Consider the following 24,296-nt stretch of genomic DNA (forward strand, 5'->3'; position numbering starts at 1 on the left):
TGGCTTTGAATTAAAGCATTGTAACAATATATTTCTGTCGAACAGGAAGTTTTTACCAAACATCTACGGGTCTCCGTATCTCAAATGCTAACATAGGCTAATATATGATTTATTTATACAATGTCATTATCTAATTCCGCGCGTTTCCAGCTCTACTCTTTCCACTGTAACAACGGACATGATGATGTGGGGTGCTCAGACAATTGTATGCTATGTCGTTTCAGAGTTATTACAGGTTAGACAGCAATAGATTGTGTTCTAGTGTGGATATATTCAATATTGCATGAATTTCTGGCGTTTATATCAACCCTTGTGTTCCGTTTGGGTGTAATTTATCCGTTTTAAACTTATGATTTCTTTGAACATAATAAGAAAGGGATGAAAAATAATTGAAAATGTCTCTTAAAAACAATAAACATCAACGATATTCTGCAATAAAACTTAGTTTAATTTTTATTTTTCACAGATCAACATGTTTCATGCCCCCCATGCCTTTATTATAGTGGATTTTAAAATATAAATAACATCTTTATCACAAATGAATGACAATTTCATTGTCGTTAAATGTGTCCTACAGCAGAGGTAAATGACGACCATTAATCATACATATTATTTATATTATTTGGAATTAAGATAAAAAATAATATTTATTGAGTATGCATACATTCTATTTCTGCATTCCTTTAAAATACCAACAATGTCGTTTGCATATTTTACCCAGGCTAACAGTTTCACGGAAACTAATAAACAGAACACAAGGAAATTACATCGATGACAACCAGTTACCACTTACTTTCTGCAAAGGGCTACCTGTTATCTGTTTAGTGAACAGCATTTTAATGAACAAAAAAGAGGAAGGGTAGGCAAATTATTAAAGCTGACAATGAACACCAGCTGACCTAACAGCTAGGTAATTACCCGCAAAGATCGAAATTTCCTTTAATAAAACAAACAAACAAACAAAAAAAAAAACGTTTCATCGTTCAATCATAACAGCAAAACAGTAGGTTAAGTCTTGGAATTAAAAGGCGAGTTAGTTATAATCAAACACACAACTAGCTGATTGATAGTTGCCCATTCCCATCTCAAGCTTGAAAATAGGCTGTTAAATAAATTCCGTTTTACAATTTCAATTTTGGTTGTTTATGTAATCAGCAATATACAACCGGTGCCGAACCTATAAAAATAGGCGTAGCCAAAATAAAAAATGAAAGGAAGTAAAGTCTCTAAAGAAGACCAGTTTCTAATAATAAATAAACATGACATGTTCTTAGAAAATACCTGTCCTGCTATTCTGTTTTACCTGTAACTTTGTGTCTGAATGCGCATTGTGCAATTTTGATTAATTAGAGAACGACTTTGTTGTAATGTAAAAAAAAAAAAAAAAAAAGTACATTAAACCGTGTTAGCTGGCTCGGTGTGACCAAGAGTTTTCATTTTATTGCGAGCATTATATTAACATTATGGCTATAGCACTTTTATTTACGCGGGAACAAAGAATGACTGCCACTGTGAACTGAAGTATTCACTTCAGCAATTCGACAATGTACACGAGACGGAAAGGGAAAGGTTCAGAACAATCTTGTTTAGACTAATTATGAAATTAAAAGATTATTTCTGTCATACTTTTTTAAATTAAGATGGTCTGTTATCTCGTGTCCTCTGTCACTTAATGCTGTGGGTCTGTATAACGCTTTATTTCTAAATGATTTCTTTCTCACTACAATCAAATGCCTTTAAATGCACTGTTACTCTGGAATAATACAGAAATATCCATTTGTCCTCAATTACAACTTATACGTTAGATGATTTTATAGTAGGCCTAATAATTTTTTTTTATCGCGATATAGGCCTATACGTTGTTTACATATTTCAATACTGCACTTTCAAAGTCAATCTTCTTAAACCAATCAAAGCAGGCTTTATACATACGGCATAAACATCTTGAATTCCACTGGCCATACACGGTTTATGAAAACAAAACATGAACACAAATATTGCATTGCCAGTGTAAAAAAAAAAAAAGAATGGCACAATGCACGTTTCACCACAGTTTATGTCAGACAAAAATGAACACTTGTCACTTTTTTTTTCTTTTTTACATTATCTTGATATTTATATTTTTATTTGGCAACCATGAAGTATGTTGTCCATCCGGCTAATAACAGGGCCCCTAACAGCACCGTGTAACTGAAGAGCACGAATTTCAGAAGTTCCTTGAAGGTCCGGAGACAACGGATCGTCAACGGCTCCTGCTCAAAGCGAAGAACGTGCATCTCCCCGTCCCGTTCTCGGTATATCTTCGTACCCATACTGCGGCGGGCGTCTCGCGGCCTGGTGAAACAATTTTAAAAGGTATAGTAATATTTTATTTTATTTTTCAATACAATTTGTTATTTTCTTCCGCTACATATAATTCCATAGTACATACGTATTCAAATAAAATTAAGCTGCTGAACTTGGAGAGACCGTAGTAATGTAAAGGTCAGAACGCTCGTTCAGTGCATTAATATTTAATTTTTAAATTGCTCTTAATGTTTTGCGCATAGATTTTTCCACAAGTGAACAGAATTAGCCGAGCGTATGCAGTAATTTATTGGAAACCCATTGCGATTTTTTTTTTTTTTTGCAAAGATGCCAGGAACTTCGACGAAGTGCCCTTGAAATCGAATGAATGTAGTACGGCAGTTTGGCACTTGTTGAGGCTGATAATACAGCACAGTGGGGACAGATATGGGTTCGGACTGTGAAATCTTCTGCTAATACTCTGTCCTTGGTCCTGAAACATTTTGCCTTTTTAAAGAGCCTTTCCCTCAGGTAATGGCCAATACTACAATTGGAAGGTAGAATAAACATGTAGGAAACAGTAACTTCAGCAAGGAGTATGCGTTAGATTTGGCAATGTTACGTTTGGTAATGTTGGGGGAATGGTAAAGGTTTTGAACCTATCCCCATAACGGTGTTTAAGAGAAGTTCGGTCTCATGAAGCCTCTTAATAATCATATTACGCTCTAGGAACATTAACGTTGCTTGAAATACTTTAGAGATATCGTAATATACCCAACACAAGAAAATCTTTTTTTTTTTTTTGTAACGAAATTTAAAAAAACATTACCTGTAAATAAAATAATCATCTCTTTGTTCCGTAACGTTTCAGTCACTTGTGTTGGTTGTAAAGCACGTTTCGGAGACATATGACGAACAATTTTAAACAAATCAGTTTGGTTAATTAAATATCCAAGTAATTCCACCCGCTAAAATAAGTACAGACAAAACTTACACGACCTGACTGGTCAAACCGATCGCAGATTGTCCGGAATACTCACTTATTCAATTGATGTTTTTTATTCCCTCGTGAAGCAGTATTTGGAGTCGTGTTCACAGCACATACAAGTCACTGGTCTCCGTCTTATGAGGGAAAACAAGGTGATACTTGCTGCCACAACAACTTCTAATGGCATAGGAGTGGCCAAGGGCAATTAAATTGAGTACAAGAGTCTTAGACCCTTGGGTTTTTCCTAATGGAAAATAAAGCCACGTCACGCACCTGCTCCCCCTAGATGAAGCTGAGCCAACCCTTTTCCCGTCGTAATCCTTCGAATAATAGATGCGCTTTTTCCATGTTTCAAACGGTGTTGAAACGCATTAAAACGTATTTTCAAAAGATGTTTCCGTACCGTCATCGGTCTCCTTTTTGAGAAGGTATCGACTATCCCGCGTGAATACAATTTGTAATGGTTTAATCTTTCTGTTTGTGTGTGCGTGGGCTGTATATCTAACTTGGTATAGGCGAAATGTTTATTGGGGCGCTGGTTTGAGAAACCCTTGATAGATGTAGTTATAGGTTATTATGGCCAGTTTTGATTTTTAAATGTAGCCCATTTCATTGAAGTAGGTGGCGAGAGGGATTCACTCTGTTTTCAATTTGGCTTCCTATTATTATTATTATTATTATTATTATTGTTGCTGTTGTTGTTGTTATAATTATTCCTAGCTCATGAAAATACTTTAAACCATGGGCGAGCACATTTATTGCATAAAAACAGTCTTCAGTCCTTCCTATGCAGTTTCTTGTCGAACTCCACCTCCTACTGCTGCTTCCCAGCTGAATCCGTGGCCGAGGGCACGGACACGGCATCGATCAGGAGAGATCAAACTGCAACGACAACCGAGTTATCCTCTACCGGAACAAGGAGAAAATGCCCCCTTAATTCAATCAGCGTCCTCCGCTATCAAATCATTGCCTGTTACAGGGTAAGATCTCCAGACTGCAGCGGGCCATTATCGGCCGATCAGGAGGCCTGTTAGCGCTAATTGGTCCTCGAGAGCCCGAACGCTGACGGCTGAGCCAGGTTCCCCGCGCGCTTTCATCCCTTCATATAACCGACTACTGAAACGGACAGACTTACTGAAATCCTAGTCCTTAGGCCCGCGACTGATGAAGGTAACGGGGACGTACAATAATTAAAGTCAGTCTTCACCAACAGGTTATTTTGCAAATGCATCGAGATTTTCTATATTTGTACTCCACTACATACAAGTTAATTTCTCTTCTATATGGGAAAAAAGTCAACATTGACAGAAAAACATTTTTTAAAAATGGCGCCAATTTTACAGCATGTATTATACTCAGTTGTTATCCGAATGGACTCACATAACATGCACTTTTATATTTTTTAAAGTATTTTTTTATATTTATTATATAAAGCTTTTCTGAATGTTGTGCTAGTTCCTAGAAATGATCAGGAATGCAGACACTCTCAGTCACTAAAATGCAGTTTTTAGGTTCCATGGGATAACGAGAGCCGAGAGAGTGAGATAAAAAACAATTTGCCTTAAACCAGACCCAGTTCTCCTACACATACTGAAACGGTCCTGCAATTTATGTTCAGTAATGCACTTTATTTACAAGACTTACACAAGCACTGGGGGAAAAGAGGGAGCATCCGAGTTTGACTGTGAACAGAGACAACAGGTTAGCAGGATATCGGCTTGTAGCACTTGAACATTACAACACATCAGCCATAAAGTGCCAGATTTCTATGCTCAGATTGTTCTGGCTCAAACCTTCCATGAAAAAGTGTCTGTTTGTAGACACTTCTGCTGTGTTTCTCCAGCAAAGACAGAACAGGAGCAGCTGAACGAGTATGAGCACTGTATGCTGTAGTTAGGCGCACAGTAAGGTCCTTACTCAAACAGGACCAGTAACCATGGTGACAGGGAGTACGTTGAAGTTGCGGAATCAAACAGGGCATTGGGCAAGGTCTAGCCTCTCCCATCACAACTGCTGACCCTGGATCAGTTTGTGTTTTATTTTACGCGATGGTTGGCGATTAGAGCTGGGTTTGGGCCAATTAACTCTGGACCACACCAGGACACAATTCAGTCCTTTTGTCCCATAAGGCCGGACATTGCACCCACCATCAGAACCCCCCCCCCCTTCCCCCCCGCCCCCGCTTAATGAACGCCACTTCAGCCGTTTCTCCGGTTGCTCTGTCTCTTCCCGTTCCTTCCCACAATGCCCCATTAAACCCAGGTGGAGTGCTGCCATTGTACCCTTCAGCAAAGGTACTCCACCTAAATTGCTTCAGTGAACATCCAGCTGGTCACCCTGGAGACTAGCCCCCCCCGTCCCCCCCCCCCGTCCTGCTAACTCCTGAAGGCGCTAACACACGACCCCGGGCTCAGAAGGGCAGGGTCTCCAGCCGGTCCATCAGGGAGCGGACCCAGCTGGTGCCGTTGATCAGCTTGGTGGTGGCGATGATGTACTCGGTTCCGCCGTCCTCCATCTGGGACAGGAAGCGGAGAGCCGCGATCTCGGCGTAGGTCACGCCCCCGAGGAAGAACACCAGCGTGGTGTTGTTCTCCCCCTGCTGGCCTGAGGGAGAATAACACGCGGGCGTCAGGTCGAACAGCAGCGTCCACATTCCCTAGCCCCCCCCCGCCCCCCCCCCCTTCATGTCCAGAGAGACATGCTTCCCAAACTTTTTAAACGTTCTAAGAAACAGGATGTACACCCTGACTACTGCAGCACATGCAATGGCCACTGATTCTCCTCTCATTGGTGCGAACAGCAATAAAAATGCATACCAGTAACATACAAAAAAATAAATTACATTTCTCATGAACCCATCACAACCACTCCCACAATGCTCCAGTGGGAGGCTCTGCTCTAAAGACCAGACGAGGGGACCCTCCCCCACCCCAAGGCAGCCAGGACTCCCTCAATGGCAGTACGAATCCCATCACCCTTCTTTAATTTATCTTCATAATTAAACAATATGCAGAATTATACATGTTTGGATGGACCAAAACAACAAAGACATCCAAAATGTTGAAAGACCGGGCCCACCTGTCCCAGCTGCCCTGCCTGTCTCCATGGTTCACCCTCCTGTATCATCGTCTGCATGTGCACGGCTATAATTGCTTTTGTTCTGCTAAATCTTTTTTGTGCAGGCAGTAATTACCGGATTCGGCTGACAGGCGGGGACTTGCCCGCCCCCCCGCCCCCCGGCCCCCGGCCCCCGCCCCAAACCCACTGCTCTAATTAACACACAACATGAGACACATCTCCATCATCATCATCGCCACACGTCCGTTATTCACGCAAGACTCTGCTCAGCTAACTGTGGAGACGAGGGACTGCTCCCTGGCTTTAAAGCCACAGATGACCCTTTTTCAGGCTGTTCTTCCTGGGGAGTAATTATCTGAAATCCTTTAATGCCAAAGACATTCTACACCAGTGTTTCTCCACCCTGGTCCTGGGGACCCACTGCCCTGCATGTTTTAGATGTCTCCCTGCTCCAGCACACCTGATTCAAATGAATGGGTCGCTATCAGGCTTCTGCAGAGCTTGATGACGACCCATTAATTTGAATCAGGTGTGTTGGAGCAGGGAGACATCTAAAACATGCAGGGCAGTGGGTCCCCAGGACCAGGGTTGAGAAACACTGCTCTACACGTTACTGACCATTTAAAACAGAAACATGGATTTTTTAATTTTTTTTTTTGCGGCGAGGGTCTCTCAGGTGTCTCTCAGGTGTGTTTGGAACACGCGTGTGACTCCACGGTGCTGTTCCCTGGCTGCAGGACAGTGTGCAGAAAAGCAGCCCGAGCCCCTGTGTGCCTGCAGCTTGTGATAAGGGCATTCGGCCCCCCCCCCCCAAACCCCCACACACCTCACAGAGCCCCCCCCCCGAAACACACACACTCACAGAGCCCTTTTGCCTTCGCTGCCACAAATCAGCCACTGTTCAATCACAGCCGTGCTCAAACACAGGCCCCGTGCTTATCTCCCCCTGCATACTGCCCCCCCCCCCCGCCTTAACGTCTGCCCCCCCTACAGCTCTGCAAACACACACTTCCGCAGCAGTGTAGCATGATGGGTAAGGAGCTGGGCTCATAACACACAGAGGTTGCCAGTTCCATTCCCAAGTGGTGTACTAGTTTAGCACTTTTGACCCTAAAGATGCTAAACCTGAAGCGCATCAGTAACGACCCCTCCCTGTAACAAACGGCCCCCCCCCGCGGCGCGGCGCGTCCCCCGTCCCCTCCCCCCCGCGGCGGGAGCTTACGCTTCTTGTGGAGTCCAGCGGGAAGCTGCTGGCGCTCCTCAAAGTGCGGCCCGGGGAGCATCTTCAGCACCTCCTCGATGCTGCGCCACCCCGGCCGCGTCAGGAGCTGCGTCAGCCGCACGCTGAGGGGCGCGTACCCGCTGTACACGTAGGAGATGTCGTTGGGGTTCTGTGGGGGGGGGGACAGGTGGGGGTTAGCGTACCCGCTGTACACGTAGGAGATGTCGTTGGGGTTCTGTGGGGGGGGGACAGGTGGGGGTTAGCGTAGCTGCTGTACACGTAGGAGATATCGTTGGGGTTCTGTGGGGGGCAGGTGGGGGTTAGCTCGCGCTAGGACTTGGTTACCCAGCGCTGAAGCTGTCCGGGTTGAGGGTTCGCTGAAGCATCCCGCTTAGAGTGTTCTGGGCATTTTCTCAACGAAGTGAGTCATTCAAGTACTTTCCTAATTTAAAATGGAATTTACCTTACCAGGGACAAACGGCTATTTCAATCATTTTCCTCTTTTCCCTTCCTATGATTGTATTTTCTGGGATCTGCTGGAGTGTTTTCAGTTTGTTCCACAGCATTTTAAATAAAGCACCTCAGATGCATATTTTTAACTCAGGCCTGACAGGAACAGCTAACCTGTCAGAAACATACGCGGTTCTGGACACGTCTCCTGAACCCAACGTCCTCTTAATTACCTGATTCATGTTAAAACGTCTTGACAGGGCCTTCAGTGGACCAACCCTTTGTTAACCCTTATTAACCCAAGAGTAGGTTTTTTGGAATTCTAAGTCAGTGTTCTAGAACTCGCTTTCCATTACCAGTAGTGATGGTTACATCAGCATTAGAATGTTCACTTAAGAACATTCTACTCACATATGTGTGATCTCACACCCTTCTTCTGTATTTGTTTTTGTCTTATTCAGACATGTGAAGTAGATGAGGGTACATCGAACGAGCAAGGGGGTAGACCACCTGTTGTAAAGGGGTGAGGGTTAGGGTGAGGAGTGAGGGTGAGGGTTAGGGTGGTAGGGTGAGGTGTTAGGGTGAGGGTTAGGGTGAGGGTTAGGTAGGTGGGTTATGAGGGTGAGGTTGTTAGGGTGAGGGTGAGGGTTTCCAGTTCACTTGCTCTGGGTTCCAGGTCTCACTTGCTCGTTGGCGTCTTCCATCCACAGTTTGAGGGTTTTGCGGATGGTGGGGTAGCTGTTCCGCGCGCTGGTCTGCAGCTTCAGAAGGCCGGTCTTCTCCAGGTTGCCGAGCGTCAGGATGTGCTCGTAGCCGTACGTCTGCGTCGGAAGTAACGGGCACGTTAATCGCCAAGGTAACGCAGTCCCACGACTGCGCAGGTCCTTGGCTTAAAACACCTGCCATTATAATGACCACACCACACACACTGCTCTGACTGCAGGCAAATTCCACTATCAAGAGAGACATCAGATTCCCACAGTCCAGGGGGACTGAATTAGATGTACAGTCCTATTACAGCATTGTGAAGTAGCCATGAGAACAGTTATGATGACAAAACCGGTTGAAACCCTTGGGTGGGCTGGTACTGTATCACCGAGCCCAACACGCTCAAGCAATGTTATTTTATGGGAAATAGCAATGCAGCTAATGTCTACAATGCAACAAAGGAGCCAAGCCGCCATTTTGGCTCTACCTGCAGGATCTCCCTCTTGTAGTAGTCCAGCACCTTCTGCTTGAGCCCGTTGTTGCACACGGACTGCATGCAGACCAGGCGCAGGATCTTGATCAGCGGGTCCTTCTGGGCCATGCAGTCCTCGATGTAGGTGTTCACCTGGGGGGACGGAAGGTTCGCGCTTTACACCTCGTTCCCAGAAGACCCCCCCCCCCCCCAAAAAAAAAAAACAACACAGGGAGGAGCCCCCACAATGCCAAACGGACCTTGTCAGTGTCCACCCCCGTCATGAACTCCTGCTCCACCGTCAGGTTGTCAAAAAACGCCTCAGAGGCTGAAAGGGAGAGAAGCTATTTACCAAACTTCGTAAAAAAAATTAAAAAAAACAAGAACAGTTTGGAAGGTATTTATGCACAGACTCGCGTAAAGAAGAGTGTTGTTTTTCTCACTGGTGATGTCCTTGATGAGCTCAGCGATGGAGGTGTGATTGGCCAGGGAGCTCCGCGCTGCCTGCATGTGAGGCAGCTGGGACACAAACTGCTTGATCTCTCCCACCGTCTTGGCGTTGTGGCGCTCCTGAGGAAAAAAACAACGGTGTCATACAGGAAGTAGTCTAACACCAGATTCTCTCCCTCCTCTCTCTCCTCCTCTCCCCTCTCTCCCTCCCCTCTCTCTCTCCCCCCTCCCCCTCCCCCCTCCCCCCTCCCTCCCCCTCCCTCCTCCCTCCTCTCTCTCAGAGGTACTCATTCTTGTTCTTAGAGGGCCTTAGTGTGCAGCTCCTCTCTATTTTCACTTAACAATCAGCAGACAATTCAGCCCGAGAGACGGGGGGGGGGGGGGGGCTTAATTTTGTGGTCTCCTGCTCGAGTGTTGGGTAAGAGTGAGAACCAGCAGACCCCCCCGCTCTCTGTGGAGAACAGTAAACAGCACTGCTCCAGAGAAGGGGGTTACAGTTCGCCAGATTGGGTTCCTGTAATCCGATTGGTTCTCGCCAGCTTTAGATTCTCAGAAAGGCACATCTGTAGAATCTGGGCGTGTTATCTCACGCGAGTGTCAGCTCAGGCTCACAGGATTGTAAAGCTATGACCCTGACAACCGAGACGGGACAGGAAGTGGGGACAGGGCATCCAGGCGATCAGGCATAGACACAGAGCGGACGTCAACTGGATCATAAAAACGGATTTTCATAGAATCTTCAGTTAAAAGGCCTCTGATGCTGGGAGGACCAGTGTGTTTTAATTACACAGCACTGGGGAAACGGCTTGCTCCTGCGTGGAATATCAGCTCTGTGTTCGACAGGTCTAGGCATGAAAAAAAAAAATACAAACACACTTGTGACTCTAACAGGATGGCAGGGAGTCTTTTTTCCATTTGCACGTACTCATGCAAAAAGTGTACCATGCCTGTTTAATTAACATCTTTTAACTGACACGCGGGACTCAAGTCTATATTTGGGCTTAATTAGTCCATGTACGCAGATATATGCATGTACCGCACCGTAGAACTCAAATATCCAGGCACATTAATGTATTATGAAGAGAATGCACACTATTTAAGAGCATTTTAAAAGTATACGATTGTCTATTTAGCAACAATGTAATTAAATCTAATTATTTGACATGTTCGGCAAACAGAAATCGGAAAGGTCAAGGCCTGTAATTTCAGGAACAGAATGTCCTTCTGTGGACAAATAATGTCTGAATTTCTCGAGCGTCACGAGTGGCCCTTCTGCGTGATTACGAGCGTGGAGAACCTCCTAACGAGCGGAGACGGAATTAGTGCGGCTCAGATTAAAGATGTCCTGGCCCCTCAGATTAAAGAGGTCCTGGCCCCCGTGTGGCTCAGATTAAAGAGGTCCTGGCCCCTCAGATTAAAGAGGTCCTGGCCCCCGTGTGGCTCAGATTAAAGAGGTCCTGGCCCCCGTGTGGCCCAGATTAAAGAGGTCCTGGCCCCCGTGTGGCTCAGATTAAAGAGGTCCTGGCCCCCGTGTGGCCCAGATTAAAGAGGTCCTGGCCCCTCAGATTAAAGAGGACCTGGCCCCCTTGTGGCTCAGATTAAAGAGGTCCTGGCCCCTCAGATTAAAGAGGTCCTGGCCCCCGTGTGGCCCAGATTAAAGAGGTCCTGGCCCCCGATTAGGCTGGCCTCAGATTAAAGAGGTCCTGGCCCCTCAGATTAAAGAGGTCCTGGCCCCCGTGTGGCCCAGATTAAAGAGGTCCTGGCCCCCTAACCCTAACCTCGAACGCGGCGGAGATGATCTTGGCCTTCTTGCTGAGGGCGGCGCCCACGGCGTTGAAGTTCTTGTCGCGGATCTCGGCGTAGAGCTCCTCGGCAGAGTTGAGCGGCAGCTTCTTGGCCTCGGTGGGGAGGTCCTTCCCCCCCTCGCCCTGCTTCTTCTGCGCAAACTTCTCTGGAGGCAGCTTCACATAGCCTGTACATACACACGCACACATACACACACACACACACCACACGACACCAACACACACTATACACAACAAACACACTATACACAACACACACCACAGGCAGGTGTTGAGTGCTGCAGTGTGTTGTAGTACCTGACCAGGGCTGGTAGTGGCTGAGGCAGTGTTTGAGTACCTGAGGCAGGTGTGATGGGTAGTACCTGGGTAGTTGGTAGTGCTGAGCAGTGTGCTGGTAGGCTGAGCAGTGTGCTGGGTAGGGGCTGGGCAGGTGTGTGGGTGTACCTGGGGTGTGTCTGGTATGGCTGAGGCAGGTGGTGTGTGCTGACCAGGTGTGCTGGGTAGTGGCTGAGGCAGGTGTGCTGGGTAGTACCTGAGGCAGGTGTGCTGGGTAGTGGCTGAGGCAGGTGTGATGGGTAGTGCCTGGGGCAGGTGTGCTGGGTAGTGGCTGAGGCAGGTGTGTTGAGTATTACCTGGGGCAGCTGTACTGGGTACAGAGTGATTAGTGTTATTATGGGATGGCGCGCGGCGCTCACCGTTGGTGATGCCGTAGACCTCGTCGATCAGGCCCTCGTAGGTGAGCTGTGTGGCCAGCGGGGTCAGCAGGTCCACGTTGCGGTCCAGGAGCAGCAGCGTGTCGAACACCGGCAGGATCTGCGTCTGGCTGCCCGCAAACTCCCTCTTCATCCTCAGCATCATGTTCGCCACGTGCTGGGGGGGGGGGGGGGTGGGGCAGGGGAGTCAGCACACTCTGGCAACCCACTTCAGGGCTAATTTACAGACTTTAAAATGGAAGCGACTCCACAGCCAGTTGAGTAGAAGTTAAGGCCCGTGTGTAAAGAGGGCCAGACAGCGAAGGGGGGAAAGATGGCGGCGTTTTTCGGCGACGCACCCGAGCGCACTCGCCCTTCCCGAAGATCTGCGGGATGGTCCCGTACAGGGCCTGCAGGGTCATCAGGCCCTTGGCAGTGTGGTACAGGCTGGTCTGGTCGTTCTCCAGGTAGCACTCCTGCAGAGGAGAACCGCTCCAGTTCAGGAAACTCACAGAAATTCAACTAAGAACTGCCAATCTTTTTTTAGTCTTCTTACACCATCAATCGATCGATTACCATTCATTTTCTGAAATGGCTGAGCTGAAATGGAATTGAGCCCAAATCATGCTATACTTACCGGAGTTTGAGAGGAGGGTTAGAATATATGTACGTATGCGAGTGTATGTGCAAGTGAATGCATGTATGTGTGTGTGTGTGTGTGTGCATGTGCTCGTGCGTATAAGTGAGTTCATGTCCGCGCATGCGTGTGTATGCCATAGGGGGCGATAGCGAGCGTACCCTGAACGCGCTCTCTGACTCCATAGACAGCAGGTCGCCGTCGTAGGGAATCAGGTCCAGGATGTACTCGTCGATGTTGGTGAACGATCCCAGCACACCCTGTTCCTCTAGCCGCTGCTTGCACAGCAGGCTGTGACGCGGCACGAACAGGATGTGGAAATCTCGCGTCGATCGCAGCTTGTCCTCGCTGCCATGGGAACAGAAACATGACCGATCTGACGCACAACAGCCGCTCGCACGAAAACGCTCTTTCCTTCCGTCCCTGTAACTACGCAACCAATAAGTAACAGACATCCCGCTTTTTAAAAATGTATAACGGGATTTTTCACACAGACGTCGTTATTTCTACTTCGTATAGTTTAACTTGCACTTGCTGCTCTGGATAGTGCTGTATGTGTGGCTGTTGTAGAATGTGCATTGTGCATTTGGTTCTTCTATATTTCATAACTGCACTCATCCAGCTACAACTGGGCTGAAATAGGCAGAAATGGTTTTGGGGTTAAAGTCTGAGTATTTACTTTAACCCCAAAGTATACTGCTATAACCCCCTTTGTTTATTCAGATTAAACTGCAAATCTTTGACATGCTAAGCATTTCTGTCCTTTGATGTTCAAAATGAGAGAGTCTGTTAGACCTTTCTTCCTAGATAATGCGCATTCCTAGAAATATTATACACTGTAGGCCTACTTCACTCTTAATGTATGCATGTATGCCTATAGCGTATCAACAGAAAGGATCACTATCAAATTAAACGAACTATTCTGGTCTTCCAGGTCTAACAGACCAACTTCTAGTGGCTAATGGCTACACCAAGGGCAGCATTTGTCGATGTGCTTCATTTCTTTCAGAGCTCAACAGTAAAGGGCGGTCGGTAATCTGATTATCTGATCATCTGATTCATTCAGCACTTTCGCGTTTGCCCAAATTATATTACATCTTTTTCCAGAGATAACAAGGCACTGACCTAATGACATTCTCCGCAATTATGTCCATCAACTCCAATCTGGGCCTAACGAAGAAGATGATGTTTTTAACGTCGGCTGCAGGAAGGCGGCCTCCCTTGAGCGTAAACATCTTCTCCACTTCATGTTCCTGCAAAGCAAACAGCCGCTCGTTGATGGCGCTCGAACACACACAAACGCACACTGTTTATAATAGAAAAAAACGATATTGTCCATACCTTCAGTAAGGAATACTGAGCAATTAAGCCGAAGGGTCCTGTTAGATATTCATCCCAGACGATGGCCTGTAGACAGTTGAGAGGAACAATTTATTTCACAGTTAGCACAACAGTATGTTGAAAAATTTGGGAAGTTAACTAGGCTACGTTACGTGTCGTGTTTTGTCTCACAAGTGTTATGACAACTGTCAAGAGAGCATGACACGTCGTTTATAACCATCGATTAGATTACCTAGGTTATCTAGGTGGCATTACAGTCCTAACGTCGAAATCACAAACCACTCGATTCATAAGGCGCAGTATTTTTAGTAAAGAACTAGTCCGTGACGTTAAAATATTAATAGCCGACCTAACTAGATTCAAAGCGTGGTTTGGAAATTGGACATGTATGGATTTCCGAGACTGCCAGGTAGCCTGTCAACCAGCGAGCCTGAAATCCAGTTTTCTCAATCGCACAAACTGCGAAACAAACGACGAGTCGATTAGCCATATACTTCACCACTTTCCTACCTTGCTCCCAGCGCATTTATCCAAGAATTCTCGGAGCTCTTTCCGCGCAGCTTCCCTTAAAATGTTCAGATTCACTCTGCCGTAAGACAAGTGGGCCGCCATCTTCCTGTCTTCCAGCACAATCATGTGACCGTCCGCGGGTGGGGGCGGTCACGTGTCAAAACAAACGCTCCCTGTTCCTCAGAGAGAGGGAGAAAGAGAAACTGCTGTTAAACTGTATTACGGGTATATTGGCTAAAAAATATACAATAATGCTATTATAGCATATTATTGCATTGTGTTTAATGCATCGTTCTGTATACAAATTAATCTACTTGCCACAGCGTGCTAATTTAATTATTAGACTATGAAATACATCCGCGCATTGAATGTTTCAGAGCAAATTGTGATGCCGTACAGGTGTTATAAGCTATTAATAAAATGATGATACGCTGGAAATACAGTGGGAAGCCGTTATCACTGTCTTATTGGCCAGTAGGCGTAAAGACGATAAGTAAAACTGAAAATAGATTTTTTATTGAATTGGGTTATTAAAAATGAATCAGCAGTTTTGTGTCATGAACATGACCGTTTTAAAAATCTGCATGTCTCCTGTAATCTTACTGACAAAGACTCCAAAAAACGGCTTGATTATACACAATTTCAATGTATGCTTCATAATTTCTTGCTCTCTCTCTTGCTATCCTTTTTCACAAATAACCGTATAAGAAAGATACTATGTTATCTCGTCTTCATATGCGTTTCTTTAAAGTTTTAACATTATTTTTTCAATCCACTCCCTAGTCGTCGGTTGTCAAAATATGCGCGGTGTTTTTTTTTTTTTTTTTCCAGTGTGAAATTTGTAATACATGATACTATCCACTAGGTGACAGTAAAGACACTACTAATGAAATTCTTGCTGAGTTGTTACTGCTGTTCAGGTTATTACCTTTTACCAGCACATGATATTGACACTGTTCTGATGACGTTTCGAAAAAAATGTATTGATGCTCCCTCGTGCACTTTTTATATGCAATGTGTGTGTTAATGTTTCCAATCAAATACAACTACATTTCTTTAACAATATGACGTGGCAAGCCAATTCCGATTTCTAAAGTCAGACATCCCTCAATCCGCTGAATTACATCAGCATTCACGTTTATTATGGGTACAACATCGAAATACTACCTCGTCTCTGAAGCTACTGCTCGCTGCGCCGCATAGAATTCTGGGAAATTGGGCGCCGCTAACTCTGGAACCGTGGCGGGCACTACAACATTCGCTCCATTCAGAAGTAGCGTCGTGTTGATGACTCTGTCCGTGCTGCGATTAAAGTGGTGGCTGTGTGATTATGGTTAGGGAGCTGGTGTTAGCACTGGTACACCGGTGAGCAAAGGTAGCCTTCTTTAGCTGACCTGTAAAATACTCAGCTGTATGAATGGATTATACTGTATAAACCACCCTGGATTTGAATGTCTGCAAAATTCTAAAACGTAGCTCTATCCATAAGAGTGTACTCATTTCTGTTCACTTCCCAGTAAGTGCATTATACTCTTTGCAAGGGGGTGGCACTGTGGTGCATTGAATTGCACTTTCGACTCATAGCAAGAAGGTATTGTGTTCCAATCCCAATACATGCTGGGCTGCAGCCCCCCTGCAACCCTGACCTGGAGTAAGTGGTGTAGAAAATGGACAGATGGAATTGTGGCCCCACACCTTGATTTTTTTATGTTGTCTCAGTGCAAGATTCTTTGTCACATGAACTTGGTCATTTTGGTTTTGTATTTGAATGGGGGTAATAACATGTAGTTCACAAAGCTACAAACATCTTTCTGGACCTATTAGTCTTGTTAACTGAACCGCACAATATGAGTTAATACAATTTATTTTATGGTCGCTGCGCCAACGTAAAAAAAGGCTTGTCACCGGAGCTTCGAGTTTTGTAATCCAAAGAACCTGAGTTGAGCCACCTATAGAAGAGCGTTGTGATCCGTTATCCGCAGGTTTGTGGTGGAAGGAGCCTCGTGTGTTCCTAGTGCCACGCAGGGAGCTGCAGCGGAGGCTGTGCTGCTCTTGCTCCAGGACTCCCGTTTCTGCTCCACGCTGTTACTCTGCTGCGTGCTGCAGTGAGGCTGAGGCGTTTCCCCAAAAACATCCCCGCTGTTGCATGTCCTGAGCCCTGCCCGGCTCACACTCATCATTAAAATAGCATTCAAAAGATCTCAATAATACACCTTAGAAGATAAAACCGCATTGTTTGTTATTACATTTGTTTGTTATTGCATTCCGTATGTTTTAGTGACATGATGATACAAATAAGCTTTATTAGTCACAGAGCCACAAAGCACTGACGGTACACGACTGCTGATGTAAGTTTTCTGTTTTGATAAATCTCAAAATGTAGGTAAAATTATTTTGTTCATGACACAGAAGATACATTAATGATGAACACGCTCATAGGGGAAAAGGTTGCTGGAGAATGTTGTCCATGCAGTATGGTGTTTGCTTGCTGATGTGCCGACCCAAATCTGTGGGAATAAAATTCTGGATAAATTCATAGCAGCGCTATTGTTTGTTCCAGATAAATCGATACTGGGGGAAATAGTAAGGTTCATAAACACAGAGGCATATCTCGACCATATTCAGCAAATAAATCAGGACAGGAAATGAGTTTTTTTTCTGAAAATCTACTTTCTGTGTTGTTGACAACTTATTTTAAAAGCCAAAATATTCTTAATATGGACATAAAGCTATATCCATCACAGTAAAAAAAATAAAATTAAAAATTAAAAAAAAAATATATATATATATAATCAGAGTACAAATATGTGGAGCTAATATCAGTGTCAAATAGGCTGCAATACGGCACAGCCATCAGTCGCTATAAAACCAAATAATAAAAGAAAAATAACTCATGCTGTTTAATGCATCATAATGAGCGCTGAGTGGCTATTCATCGGTCGTAGACTATTCAGTACGGGACCGCAAGGTACGGGGTGCAATTTAATTAATTAAACTGCACAAAAATTGCCACCTGCTGGCGTTATTTAAATTACGATATTTCACTTGACTGTTGATAAGCTCCGAGCATTGAAATTGCATATATATATATAGAGTTAAATATTGCCGGATTTCAAGCTGCAACGTGTGCACTTTGTCGTTAATAACGACTGCCTGCAAATCCGAGTGCGAACTAAATCGAACCAAATCTTCCACCATTAATCTGCTAGAGAAAAAAACCCATTAGGTTGTACATACACGAATTCCTGCAGGAATATATCATTTCCTCTATTTAATGACGCATTGGGCTAATGCAGATGAAAGCAGACAGATTATCCTGCTCGCGCGGCTGCTATTCACGCGGGCCCAATATCACAACCGCTGCAGGTGCTTCTGTCTCTAATCACTATTACCATTATCATTTAGCTTTACTACTACAACAATTATTCTAAGTTAATATTTGACTTTGGGTTTTTATAAAAATGTGGATATAGTCACAATAACATCCGCAATACTTACAGTCATTACAATATTTATAACGATGGCTATAATAAGATTATAGTAGTAGTGTTGAAAAGTAGGAGAGAGTATTTTTTTTATATTTGCTTCGACTGATACAGGGGTTTCCTGACCCGAACATCAAGGGCTTGCCGATCTCCCGAAGCCCCCTCTCGAGCTTTATGCGCGAGCGCGGAGCGCGAGATCTGAGCCGGGGGACGCTGCTGTGTAAGGTGTTATCGGCTTAAAGAACACAGGAGCACCCCTCGCGGCGCAAACGGGTTTGCGTGACAGTTGTTGCATGCGCATTGCACGCCTCTGCCGTTAAATTCGACCATGCAGAATTAGACCGCATCATTTGCCGACCGCTTCCATCAAGACTGGACTGAAGCTCAGGTGAGTCACTTCACCGCTGGCTTAGCACAGCGTTAAGGGCGATAATGCTGTTGAGGAAGGGTGTTTGTCAGATCCAATTGTAAACATAATGGAACGAATAAAAAGGTGATGGGTAGCCCTGGATTCAACGCAAGTCTTCGCTGTTTGTAGAGCAGGGCTGATCGAATGCCGAGATTGCCGCACCAGTTCAGATGTATATGCAGCTAATAGCAAAAAGATCGAACCGAGTCATTTGTGCGATTTTTAAAACGGGAACTGTTCCGCATATGCAAATGAGATATTAACTGCGGTATTCCATCTAAAATGTATTCCGCGATATAATTTTTGCACCCAATTCCCGTTACTTGGATAATGTGTATAACCTTACACGCACGCACGCTCACGTGTACGAAAATGACGACGGGACTGCAACTGGGAAGCATGTACGGTTCGAGTCATCTTCTGAACGATTCCATAAACGCACTAACACAGTCATCTTATGCTCCATATCTTTTCTGACAAACTGCTCAGCCCTCGGGGGTGGGGAAGGGGGAATGGGGAAGGGGGGGGTGCTGAGATTCTGAGGTGACTAGAGGTGCAAAGTTGCTGAATTAAAGTGGCAATGCATCGCGCAATACACCCATTAATTAATGTCTCTTTTTGTGAATTGATGGGCGTAAGTGATGGGTTGAGTTGTGCGAGGTGCGTTCTGCACCGCTGTCCCTCCCCAGCGCTGTCTCCTGTGCTAAATGCCCTGCGATCGGTGCAGAGGAGTGGCAGGAGGGTGCTGTAGCTGCGTGTCGGAGCGCGCCCTGCGTTCGCTGTGAAGGGGGGGGGCGAGGCAGCTGCATGCGAGGAAGCGCTCCTCGGTGCCCCGGCCGCCAGCTCAGGGAGGGAAAGGGGGGGGGGAGCTCAGGCCGGGTCCGTAGTGGGACCGGGCTGTGGGCACCACCTGGGGTTCCACTCAGAGCAGTGAAAAGGCGGTTGTAGCCGGTGCAGTTTGTTTTGGCGGGCGGGCTGGGGTTGGGGGCCCCCAGCCAGACCCTCTGCGCAGGGGAACCCGAGCAGGCCATGGCTCCAGGTGACCTGGGACACGCCGGGATTCTTCCTCTGTCAGGCCACACACCTGGGGCTGTCACAGGAGAGATGTGCTTTGAAGAGGTGGGGAGGGGGATGTGTGCCAGTTGCCGGTTTTGGGGGCACAAACAGGGGAATGTGTACTCCTCTCCTACAACTGCCCCTCGCGTTCTGCCTGTGCTGTGATTGGTCAGCACGCCCCTGTGTCCCCTGCGCTGTGAAGGAGGGGAGAGAGACAGGGGGCAGAGAGAGCGATGTAAAAAAAAAAAAAAAGGTAGGAGAAAGACAAAGTGAAATACCATGTGATTCTTAGTGGAAGGATAGGTGGAGAGGTGGAGGGATGGAGAGGTGGAGTGTGAGGTCTGGGATGGGAAACAGCAGACAGGGTGCAGTAAACTGCTCTGCAGTGTTTGTGTGTCCAGCACACCCTCCTTCCACAGCGGCCTGTCTGCATAGCAGAGAGCTCGCGGAGTGGACAGAGTGACCGATTCTGTGCTGTCTCTTTGGGCTTTATGTCCTCTGTGTGTCCTGCACGGGACAGCAAGCGCACGCACCCGCGTCTGTCACGGGACCATTTCCTGTTTCAGACGCGATTGCATCGGACTGATGCTCAATGAGTCCACACCGTGGCGGCAAAGCCAGACTCATTACACAGTTCAGAAGGCAGGTACAGGAGCACTGGCCTCGGCTGTTAGAGAGAAAATGTGTGATTAGAATGTTCTGGACTGAACATTCTAATGCTGATGTCACAATCACTGCTGGCAACTGCAACTGAAAACAAGGAAGAGAGAAGAGTGAGAGAGTGAGAATGAAAGAGAGAGCAACGTTCTAGAACACTACTACACCTACACCTTCACTTCAAAGGGTTCATTCAGGCGGGGAATTGGGAATTGAACCCATGGCCACATGGGGAGATTTGTGTAAGGGTTGAGACTCAGCCGTCCTATGGATTGTGCTATGGAAAGTGAGCTGGATCGATGTGGCATTGTATTTCCTACGCTACAATGACCGGTGTTGTTTTACAGTTGGGCTTTTGCCCCAACCTTAGGGTTAAATATTACATTTCACTCTTTGTAATTTTGGTCAGATTGCTAGGGAATTGTATGTCCCAGAAATTTTTATTGTAGCATCATAGCCAAGGGATGTAGGCTGTTTGTATTTAAAAAATGCTTCATCTAGCTCTTGCAATATTTCCCGAATTGAGCCAAATACAAAAACCATTAATTATTTCCCCACTCTCCCCTAGTAGATGTTCTTTAGCAGAGTGTAAACAGAGCGCTATGGATGAGAATTCTTTCTGTGTTTTCTGAGTCATTCTGAGAGATTGATCTATATTAAACTTTTTCCTTTGATCTCCTCTGTTACTATGGCCACCGATTGTAATAGTAAGAAAAGGGTAAAATCATTTTTCCTCTCAAATTCAGCATATGTGTGTGTATGCATTTATGTGCGTGTGCACATGTGCGTGCGTATGCATCCATGCTTGTGATTGTATGTGTTCATATTGTGAGTAGTCTATATATACTGTATGTATGCACTTGTGTGTGTGTGAATGTGTGTGTTTGTGCACCTGTGTGCATGCATGTGTATTTGAGTGTGTGAGTATCTGTGTATGTCTATACATGTAAACCTATATGTGTGTGTGTGTGTGCATGCTTGTGTGTGTGTGTGTGTGTGCATGCTGGTGTGCGTGTGTGTGTGCCTGCGTGCGTGCGTGTGTGTGTGTGTGCCTGTGTGCGTGTGTGCGTGTGTGTGTGCCTGTGTGTGTGTGCGTCTGTGTGTGTGTGTGCATGCTTGTGTGCATGTGTGTATGTGCCTGTGTGCGCCTGTGTGCGTGTGTGTGTGTGTGTGTGCTGTGATGTGCTGCAGTGATCAGCTGCAGAGTGATGTGCTGCAGTGATCAGCTGCAGAGTGATGTGCTGCAGTGATCAGCTGCAGAGTGATGTGCTGCAGTGATCAGCTGCAGAGTGATGTGCTGCAGTGATCAGCATGGTCCTCATTACTGCAGCTCTGGAAACTCTGTGGTCCCGCAGCGATGAAAGAGGCTGCTGCTCCTGTGGGAGCTCAGGAGGGTTTATTCAGAAGATCAGTGTGACAGATAATGCCCCCCACCAGGCCTTCACAGCTGTGCCTTCACAACTGTGCCTTCACATTTCCAAAGGCTGACATGTGCATAAATTAGTGCTGTGGAAAATCAGGCTGCAAACGTAGAACAGGCCGCAGACCTCTCTGTGATAAAACCACAGCCGCTTCTGCTTCTCATAATAATAATAATAATAATAATAATAATCTTAAATGAATGTATTTTCATACCTCGTTTTCAAAATATTCACGCGTGTTTGACGCGCTGAAATTAGCCTGATTCCAGTTCACTGGGACAGACCCTAGACAGCGCGTGTTCCGCGCGCGGGCAGGGGCGAGATTAACGGGGTTGAAATGATGTGCGAAACATAAATAATGTAGAAGAAAGCCATTGTTCCCGCCTTACGGTCACACGGAGAAAGCGGGGGATCGATGGCTGTATATCTGAGCAGGAGGGTAATAACGGAGGTCCTGACAGCAGCGGCGGCGGCGGCGGCGTGTTGCCGGGGTGATGGACGCGAGCGCGTCCTGGCGCACGCGTCCCGTCTCTGACAGCTTTATCGCTCAGATGATCGCGTTTCAGGATTCAATGAAGGCTGGAATTACCGGGAAGGAGTCGCGTTTACCTCTGGGAGTGAGCGAGTGCGACTGGATCTGCGTGTCCCGGAGGAGGAGGCGGCGCTGCGGTCCGCGCGCGGATGTGTCCCTGGCGCGTGACAGATGGCCGCGCAGATGGGTCCGCCGGCCCTTTCCTTCGCACGAACGCGGGGGATCGCCTTCCTGGCCGCGCGCGCTCAGACCCCGCCAACTCCTGAAGCTCCAGACAGCGGAGATAATAATAATAAAGAGGAACAAAAATAAAACGATGGATCCGACTTACACAAGCACTTTTTTTTTTATAAACTCAAAGATGCTTCTCAGAGCAACCAAGGAAAACAAGAGGCTTATGAACTAATAAAACAGGACAGAAAGAGACGGGCAAGGCAAAAACAGGAGGCCTGACAACACAGCTAAATGAAAAAGAGGATGCAGAGGAGAGCCGGATGGAGTGAGTGCTGAGATTTAAAGGTGTTAACGGAGGACAAAGGGGGAGGTGGAGGGGGCAGCCCTGGGTGTGAAAAGGTGATGTTGGGGTACAGGGGTACCTGAACTCACTGGTCATAACTGGAACACAGGTAAGGTCACAAGGGCACAGGCTCAGGTGCAGCATTTCACTCTGAATGGCTGAAAACAGGAAGACTACAGAAGGAAGATAAGCACAGGCTTTTCAGAACAAATCATTTCAGCCCCACAGGGCATCAAGAAGTTATCCCAAGCTGAAAAAGCCCAATCCCTATCTGCCAAACCAGATGAGACTTTAAAAAAAACCCCTTTCACACTCCAGTGAGGGAGGGCGGGTGGAAATGGCCGTTTGTGTAAATCTAAAAACCCCTTTTGCAGAACGATTTCCTGTAAAGTCACCTGCGTACCCGCGGCAGGCCAGCGTTAGCGCTCGTAGCCTTTCTGAGTCCGGACTGAAAGCAGGAAAGCCGGTTACTCTCCTCAGACGTTCGCAGACGCTTCTACTCACACAAATCTAAAGGACAGGTGAAGATACAGCAGAGAACGAGAGCAGAGAATTAGCCAGAACACCGTGTCCCAGCGCGGGCTCCCCCAGGGCAGATTAAAACGCATCCAGACTGGGCTGAAACGCGCAGCGCACCCAGAGCGAATCCTAACCGTAAGGAATAAGGAGCCAGACAATGGCTAGTGAAACGTGATAAAACAATTAGCTGGAAGCGTTTGTGTGTGCGATCAAACACAAATGACAAACACAGTGCAGCACTGATCCGCGACGTGCTGAGTTCGGCTGGAACAAGCCCCATTGTAGAGGGTATTTAACAATGCACCATTTTACTGACCGATGGGTCAAAGTGCATTTATTGATGAAATTATTGATGAAGTTATTGACGGATAATAACTGATGACAGTGCAGTGCAGGGGGGAGTGTGGGGGATGCGGTTGAAGTGGCACTCTGTGTGCATGTGTCCTATCAGGCTCGCGGTGATATCAGTATGCTGGGTGTAGCCCGGAGATTTCCGTTGTTGCTTTTGGAGAGCCGCAGAGTGTCTTTTTTCTTCTTCTTCCTGTTGGGAGTCGGCGCCTCAGTAGTGAATTATAATAGTTTATTGCACAGTGAGCCGGCCCCGCCCGGTTTCTGCAGCCTGAATTGGTCGCTGATTTAGAGGGAGAATAAAAACCAGCGGGACCCCGCAACTCCCTAAACGCATGGAACAGTTCCAGGGGCGCAAATTACACCCCTGCCAGCCCCTTGTTGGGCTGCACTTAATTGCAGGTGCTGTCCGGGAGCGTTTAATTTGGAGAACTCTCTACAGTACGCATGAAACACGGGAAAGTCTGCCTCTGTGCACAAACCGCACTGCTCCAACGACCTGCTCCTCGCTGGGCTGGGAGACATGCAGGGATCACTGTGAGCCCTGTGCTCCTGACACACCTCAGAGCAGAGCTGCTCATCTGGGATCAGCTCTCAGAGCAGGGCTGCTCATCTGGGGTCAGCTCTCAGAGCAGGGCTGCTCATCTGGGATCAGCTCTCAGAGCAGGGCTGCTCATCTGGGATCAGCTCTCAGAGCAGGGCTGCTCATCTGG

General features: G+C 46.6%; 2 protein-coding genes across 7 annotated transcripts in view; one reads left to right on the top strand and one right to left on the bottom strand.

Annotated features, from left to right (window-relative positions):
• The window catches only part of LOC135264601 (rabphilin-3A-like), a 54,927-nt gene that overhangs the window by 6,448 nt on the left and 24,183 nt on the right, over positions 1-24,296 (top strand). For 3 of the 5 annotated variants that reach the window (XM_064353326.1, XM_064353330.1, XM_064353331.1), the window contains exon 1: positions 18,299-18,512. The exons of 1 other annotated variant lie outside the window; for it this stretch is intronic. The gene's annotated coding sequence lies outside the window, so the exon portion shown is untranslated. Of the gene's footprint in view, positions 1-2,218; positions 2,356-18,298; positions 18,513-24,296 lie in introns of those variants that run through there. One more of the 5 variants, XM_064353328.1, reaches the window with a different exon arrangement.
• Positions 4,882-14,798, bottom strand: vps33a (VPS33A core subunit of CORVET and HOPS complexes). Of its 2 annotated transcripts, none has more exons than XM_064353325.1 (13): positions 14,640-14,798; positions 14,130-14,195; positions 13,914-14,041; positions 12,950-13,136; positions 12,511-12,627; positions 12,155-12,329; positions 11,433-11,626; positions 9,648-9,774; positions 9,465-9,532; positions 9,220-9,357; positions 8,708-8,845; positions 7,575-7,743; positions 4,882-5,878 (listed from the first exon to the last, which is right to left on the bottom strand). In XM_064353325.1, the coding sequence occupies exons 1-13, from the start codon at positions 14,763-14,765 to the stop codon at positions 5,685-5,687; spliced, it is 1,827 nt and encodes a 608-aa protein (XP_064209395.1). In that variant the 5' UTR covers positions 14,766-14,798; the 3' UTR covers positions 4,882-5,684. The 2 variants fall into 2 exon arrangements, with proteins under 2 accessions (XP_064209395.1, XP_064209394.1); XM_064353324.1 differs by having other exon boundaries at positions 7,575-7,809.

Source organism: Anguilla rostrata, chromosome 10, assembly GCF_018555375.3.
Source record: "Anguilla rostrata isolate EN2019 chromosome 10, ASM1855537v3, whole genome shotgun sequence".
Lineage (NCBI taxonomy): Eukaryota > Metazoa > Chordata > Actinopteri > Anguilliformes > Anguillidae > Anguilla > Anguilla rostrata.

What these genes read in the sequence shown, in the direction of transcription:
- vps33a (XM_064353324.1), bottom strand. Translation starts at nt 14,765, where the DNA reads ATGATTGTGCTGGAAGACAGGAAGATGGCGGCCCACTTGTCTTACGGC. An exon ending in GCTCATCAAGGACATCACCA is followed by an intron (nt 9,533 to 9,647) that starts GTGAGAAAAACA and finishes TCTCCCTTTCAG; the next exon opens with CCTCTGAGGCGTTTTTTGAC. An exon ending in CGCTGGACTCCACAAGAAGC is followed by an intron (nt 5,879 to 7,574) that starts GTAAGCTCCCGC and finishes ATTCTCCCTCAG; the next exon opens with GCCAGCAGGGGGAGAACAAC.